The 7,546-nt window shown below is 39.2% G+C and overlaps 1 protein-coding gene across 1 annotated transcript; it reads left to right on the top strand.

Annotated features, from left to right (window-relative positions):
- Nucleotides 1–2,479: 2,479 nt before the first annotated feature.
- Nucleotides 2,480–3,436, top strand: LOC309401317 (olfactory receptor 11H6-like; the record flags this gene model as incomplete). The annotated part of the gene is made up of 1 exon (XM_081970385.1): nt 2,480–3,436. The coding sequence occupies one exon, from the start codon at nt 2,480–2,482 to the stop codon at nt 3,434–3,436; it is 957 nt and encodes a 318-aa protein (XP_081826511.1).
- Between the last annotated feature and the right edge of the window lie 4,110 nt (nt 3,437–7,546).

Genomic DNA, 7,546 nt, shown 5'->3' with positions numbered 1-7,546 from the left:
CATACATACATACGCGCTGGTTTTGTTGTATTCGGGTCTTTTCCCGTGTAAGGTTGAGATTGTCTTTGCAACGTTTCGGCAGGATCTCACCTGCCATCTTCAAGCTATGGGCTTAATATATATATATATATACATATATATACATATATATATATATATATATATATATATATATATATATATATATATATATATATATATATATATATATATATATATATATATATATATATATGTTTAAAAAAAGAAGTTGATTTTTTTTAACTGTAATTGAAGAATAAAAACATGATTGGGATTCGCCCCAGGCATAAAATTTTCCTGTAAATCCATAAGGCACTAAATCTCCTTTGGGAAACTTTCTAGGTTTTATTTTCCTAATTAGTTTCTTTCCTTCTAAACCCAGGATTGGTGGCCAAGGATGTCTTCTTGTTATTTATCCAAGTTATTCCTCCTTACAACTGCTCTTGATTGCCTCCAGGAATCTTCCTCTGTATTCTATTTTTTTTTAAAAAATTACCAATAAGAATTTATAATGCTCTACTGGGTAAGGAGTGTCCACCTGGGAATGCCAGTAGATGCTGTAAATGACACACAACAGATTAATTCCAACCAATTAATCCCGTACACACCAATATTTCTGGTCTTGCTTACTGCAAATGTAACTTATTAATCCTCTAGGATGCCCCAATCAGGATCTCATAGCACCAAGATATTTCTTCATGAGGTTGGTTTGTAATACTGTGTCTGATCTCAGTTTGGTTGACTGTCTTATGGAAGCCTGATTTCTCAGTTGAGAGGAACATCAAGGACTCCACCCACATCCCTGTCATCTGGGAGAAGAAACAGAGCTAATAGTAAGTGATTGTTATTTGCCTGGATAGAAGCACTCTGCAGGCTTCAGCAGGGCTGGGTGATGGGATGTGGGGTGGGGCTTCGGGAGGCCAAAAAATGGCTGTATTCAGTGTATAAGACGCGCCAACATTTCCAAGCTCTTTTAGGGGGGGGGAAAGGTGTGTCTTATACTCCGAAAAATATGGTAGACTGTTTGTCAATCTGATCTGGGGGAACTTCATGTTCATAATGCATTGTGTGGAACGATTCTGACTCATTATCATAGAAGGCTGGATTTCTCTCTTAGGTTTAATTGCTGGTGCTGCCATTCATTGCATGATGACAGCTCTAGCCAGGAATTTAGGCCTCCTATGAGACCACAAAGCTTTGTTTCTTCCCCTCTACATCTCTGAGTCTAACCTCAGTTGTAATCAAATGAGCTTTCTTTGGAAACATTTCCAACCCCGCAAGTTTGCGTCTGTTACTTGCTATAATGTTAAGGGGGACAGTTCTAAAGCTATATCTATTAACACATGTCTCTTATATGTTTCATTTACATTCCGTGCTAAATGGAATAGTTTACTTTGGCTATTGTTGTGATGAAACAACTGAGGTTTGGTACAGAAGTCAAATATTTTGGTCTAGACAGATGTTGTGTTGATGAAATAGCAATTATTTTTGAGTTTCTATGATACTTAATAATAACATTCAAAAGGCTTTGGTGATAGAAAAAACTGCAAGAAGTTTATATTTTATATTTTAAGTTGATGAATGATTTTCTTTTGTTTAGAATTATAGATGAGTTCCTAAGGTTCCCAGACTCCTCTCTTACCTGTTGTTTGTTCTTCAACACTCTTAAAGAGCATTTACTAAAGGAACTCCTTAGATCAGATTAACAATGCCAGACCATTTCCTTCTTGTTGATTTGGTAATTCTATTTCATTTTTAAATCCTTTGCTGAAATAGATATCTTTGTAAATTGTTAAGAATGTTTTATCCTGAACAGGTTGACTTGGAAAACAAAAGGATAAAGAGGAATCGGTGTACTTCAAGACATGGGGAAGATTTTTATGACTGGCTAGAGAAAGCAATCTAGAAAAGAAGGTAAGGAGAAGATATAGGTGACACACTATTACATGGAAAAAAGGGGGGTTTGCGGAAATACCATCCCGAGAAAACACAAATTGAGCTGAAAGAGATACATACAACTACAGAAAAAGAAAGGAAGAGAGGAAGAGGAGGGAAGGAAGAAAAAGGTAAAGTGAGGAGGGTGGAAGGTAGAAAAAGAGAAGGAGAGAGGGTAGGAAGTGGAAGAGGAAGAACAGGAGTAGGGGAGAGGTAAGAGAAGAAGGAAGGGAAAGGAGAGGAGAAGGAAGAAAGTAGAGAAGGGATGAAGAGAGAAAAGAAAGGGAAAATAAGGTGGTGTTAAAAGAGGCCAATAGGATGCTAAATAAAGCAACCGAAACTGTATATTATAACCTTTTCAATGGAATAACAAATGTACAAAAATGACAAATGCAAAGAAGAAGAATAACTATGTGAATGTATACCTATAATTGTATGTAAGAGAACAAAAATAAAAAAACACTTTTTTAAAAAAAAGGAAAAAAAAAGAATGCTTTATCCTGTTTCTTTTTCCTGATTCCAGATGCAGCTGACCAATGGAACTACAGTCCATGAATTCATCTTGCTAGGCTTGGAGGGAGGGAATCAAAAACGGTTCTTCCTCCTTATCCTTTTTACTATTGTCTACATTAGCACGTTGGCTGAGAATGCCACTATTATCACGCTGGTGCGTGTAGATGCGCAATTGGCACAGCTCCCCATGTACAATTTTTTGGCAAACTTCTCCCTTTTGGAGATCTGCTATGTGACTACCACCATGCCTCGTATGCTCTTTGATCTGGCTTCTCCTCAAGGGATCATCTCCTTCCAAGCCTGTTTTCTTCAGTTCTACATTTTCTACTCCCTTGGTAGCACTGAAGACTTCTTCCTCTCAGCCATGGCCTTGGATCGCTATCTAGCCATCTGCCACCCACTTTATTATCCAACAATTATGTCTCCAAAGAACTGCTCCAGGCTTGTGGCTAGCTGCTGGGTGGGTGGCTTTTTGGTATATGCTGTCCCCATAATATTGATCTCCAGGCTGTCCTTCTGTGGCCCCAATGTCTCTGACCACTTTTTGTGTGATCAATGGCTCCTGTCCTTAGCTTGTCCTCCACTTAGAAATTCTCCAATTATCCTCTTTTCCATGAATATTTTCATCATATTAGGGAACTTAATCTTTGTAACTATTTCCTATGGTGTTATCATTGTCACATTGATCAAATCCTCTAACCAAAGTAGCAGGAAGAAAGCCTTCTCCACCATATCTTTCCATCTCATGGTGGTGGCCCTTTTCTATGGTTCTGTGGCAGGGATGTATGTAGCTCCAAGTGGGAAAACTCAGTCACGTGCCACTAAAATAGTCACCGTCTTCTACACTGCCATTACGCCCCTTCTCAACCCCATGATCTACTGTCTGAGGAACAATCAGATGAAGGAGGCCCTTGACAGGTTGGTGAGACGGGTGGAGCAATGGCTAAGAAAAAAGATCACATTGTGACAACAGGAATGGAAAGGAGAAATCGAATCACCAGCTATGCATGCCTTTATTATCACTGTTGTTAATCCTTTTAGCAAAATCTCATACCCTCAAACTCTATTTTTTTTAAAAGTAGATTTCAGGAACATTAATGCATCCTAACTTTCATGTGAACAGATCCAGATTCATATTTACAATCCTATTATTTTCAATTCAAACGTAACATTAATAAGGCACTAAAGGTAAAGGTGTAGGTTTCAGAAATCCGTCAAGCAGTGGTGTCAAAAATGTCTGTCTGCCTTTGCAGAGTTTATTTGGCTTTTATACAGTTTTAACAAGCAAATCACAGAGCAACAATATATTGTTTTGGTTTACTCCCCATTTTTTCCCTAGTGAATCCAAAATGCTATTCAGGCCAAGGTTAACTCCTGCCTTTGCTCAGTGAGATAGTGGGCTAAAAGATAACAGACTACTCGAGACCATAGCTATAATGCGTAGGTCTGTGCTTAACCTTTCCTTTATTCCCACATCTGGTTCTGCTAATTAGGTGAGCTTGTAGGTATCCAAGATAACCAACTACTGAGATCATGGTAGCTTCCTACGCATGTCTTTATGTAGCCTTACATCTCATTCCTTCAAAAGGTAATGGTGTCAGGCCTGCAACCAAGTTCTTTTTGGATATTTCGCCTGCCACACTTTCTAATGTTCTATTATGCTGTTTCTATAGTGGGGAATTGGGACGGGAGATAGTACGGAGTAAAATGCTATGTAGCCAAAATAAAATTCCATTCTAGAAAGCCAAGGTCATCCTTTGTCTCTGCACCTCTGCACCTGACCGGAACTGGATGGGTGGAACTGCCAGCATGGCAGTGGAAGATTGGACCATGTGATGGACTTGTGGGCATGGGGGCAAGATCATGAACTTTAACCTGGGTGGGGAAAACTGAGAAGCTTCAGATTCAGGTTTTCCCAGATGTGCCAATATAGCTCTCTTAATAAATTGGAACTTTGAGCAATACTTTGCTTTGGACTCTGATTTAATTTTGGATGCTACTTCAGACAAATGACTATCCAACATCTTCTTAAGAACTTCCAGTGTTGGGGCATTCACAACTTCTGGAGGCAAGATGTTCCACTGATTACTTGTTCTAACTGTCAGGGAATTTCTCCTCAGTTCTAAGTTGCTTCTTTCCTTGATTAGTTTCCACTCATTGCTTCTTGTTCTACCCTCAGGTGCCTTGGAGAATAGTTTGACTCCCTCTTCTTTGTGGCAACCCCTGAGATATTGGAACACTGCTATCATGTCTCCCCTAGTCCTTCTTTCTATTAAACTAGACATACCCAGTTCCTGCAACCGTTCTTCATATGTTTTAGTCTCCAGTCCCCTAATCATCTTTGTTGCTCTTCTCTGCACTCTTTCTAGAGTCTCCACATCTTTTCTACATCACAGTGACCAAATCTGAAAGCAGTATTCCAAGTGTGGCCTTACCAAGGCATTATAAAGTGGTATTAACACTTCACATGATCTTGATTCTATCCCTCTGTTTATGCAGCCTAGAACTGTGTTGGCTTTTTTGGCAGCTGCTGCACATTGCTGGCTCCTATTTAAATGGTTGTCCACCCGGACTCCAAGATCACTTTCACAGTTACTACTGTTGAGCAAGGTACCACCTATACTGTACCTGTGCATTTCATTTTTGTAGAACCTTACTCTTTTCACCATTGAATTTCATTTTATTAGATAGTGCCCAATGTTCAAGTTTGTCAAGATCTTTCTGTATCTTAAGCCTATCTTCTGGAGTGTTGGCTATTCCTGCCAGCTTGGTGTCATCTGCAAATTTGATGAGTTCCCCATTTATTCCCTCATCCAAATCATTGATGAAGATGTTGAAGAGTACTGGGCCCAAAACAGAGCCTTGGGGTACTCCACTGCATACTTACCTCCATGTAGATGCAGTTCCATTGAGGACTACACGTTGAGTGCGGTTGGTCAGCCAGTTACGAATCCATCTGGTGGTGATGCTGTCTATCCCACATTCTTCTACTTTATCTAGTAGTAGGTTATGGTCTACCTTATCTGAAGTCCAAGTAAACTATATTGATGGCATTCGTCTGGTCTACTAATTTTGTCACTTTGTCAAAGAATGCAATAAGATTATTCTGGCATGATCTGTTTTTGACAAACACATATTGGCTTTTGGCTATTATTTTGTTTGCTTCTAGGTGTTTGCTAATTCGTTGCTTGATTATCTTTTCCAGAATCTTTCCTGGTATTGAGGTCAGGCTGATAGGTTTGTAGTTTCCTGAATCTGTTTTTTTCCCCCCTTTTTTGAAGATGGGAACTACATCAGATCTTTTCCAGTCCTCTGTAGTTCCCCAATGCTCCAGGATCTCTGAAAGATATAGTTCAGTGGTTCTGAGATCTTGTCTGCCAGTTCCTTCAGAATCCTGGGGTGTAATCCATCCAGTCCTGGTGATTTGAACTCATCTAGGGTAGACAGGTGCTCACTTACCATTTTCTTCCCTATCACTCCCATAGGCCCATGCAGGGGCAACTCTCTAGGCTGTGTTTTGAATCCAGGTTTGGTTGAGTTCTCAGATGCCATGTGGTGAGTGGGTAAATGCTAATCATGCCTTAATCCCATTACCCTGGAGCTGAAGGGGAGAACTCTTTATTATGTAATGGGACTGGCTTGGGCATCTTAATGGTCCATTGACAAAGGGGGATGGGCAGAAAGCTGCAGGGAGCTACTCTGTCTTTTTAAAACATGTTTGTCCCTTTTCACATCCAGGGAAATGTAATATTCTGCCTTTCCAATATTTCCTAACAAACTTCATTTTTCTGGGAGAGGGCTGGGTGATAACTTCCTATATACCAAAACAAGGCATTCAAGCTGATTGAATAATAGACATTTCAACTAACTAATATTGGTGTAATCAACTTCCTTCATCTTTCTATATAGACTTTCCATATAGGCAATTACTACAGATAATTCTGCTCCCTTCAAAACCTCCAACTACTAGGAAGCATTTCCGATCCTTCAACTTGATCAACTGTTTGATCTAGAACCTAGAACCAGGAGTTTCCTTCACAGATTTCATATTATTAATACTCTTATATGATACGGGTTACTTTTCTATTTCAAAATGAGTTCTCTCCCCCCCCCCCGTGTGATTACTGATGTCCTCAGTATATAACTTTAGTCACGTGACTACTGGATCCTTGTTGGGTTTAGAATGCCGTCCTTGTAGTTCTTTTCTGCTATTAGATTATTTGCTGACCACAATTTTATTATTTACTGTATTTATTTATTTCCTGCCTTTATAAGTTTTACAAACAACCCAAGGTGGCAAACATATCCAACACATCTTCTTCCTCCTATTTTCCCCACAATACCACCTCTGGGAGGTAAATTAAGTAGACAGAGAGTGTCTGGTCTAAAGACACCTGGCTGGTTTGCATGAGTAAGGTGAGATTTGAATTTAGGGTCTCCTGCTTATGTGAAAATGTAATGAAGAATGAATATCCTCTATTTGGGCATGTTTTTAACTCAGTCTATGTTCTGATGACTCCTACTATCCATGTAGAAAAAACACTTACAAATCTACTATTCTCTTTTATTATACAAGTAAAAGAGTTAAAAATATAACAGCAAAATATAATGCCCAGGCAACAGAACAACCATAATTTTAAAACCACAATTGGGATTATACAAAGACAATAAACCAGATTTAGGAATGGAGTCATATTTTAAGGTCTTGACTCTTGAAACTATGCATTGCTTCTTTATGAACACACAATAATACAAAAAATGAACGGACTGATTTTGAAAACATTGTCTTGGTTTCGTCTTTGATGAAGGGGACTTAATATATTGCAAACAACAGTCCATTTTTCGACATAACTTTGGATTCAACTTCTGCTAGGCAACAACTTCGTCACTTTAGAAAGAGCAAGATTTGCATAAAAAATTAAACCAGCCAGTCATTAGAAATGAACAGGGGTGGGTTGCCAATTGTTTTACTACGGGTTTGGGTGTGCTCGCGCGTGGGCTCACAACGCTTCTGTGCATACACAGAAGTGTCTGGGCGGGTGGATGGAGATCCCACTACTGTTACTACTGGTTCAGC

Source organism: Natrix helvetica (genome assembly GCF_964273705.1).
Source record: "Natrix helvetica genome assembly, chromosome: Z".
Classification (NCBI taxonomy): domain Eukaryota; kingdom Metazoa; phylum Chordata; class Lepidosauria; order Squamata; family Natricidae; genus Natrix; species Natrix helvetica.
The sequence above is the reverse complement of the archived record's forward strand: the minus strand, read 5'-3'. Positions and strand labels throughout refer to the sequence as shown.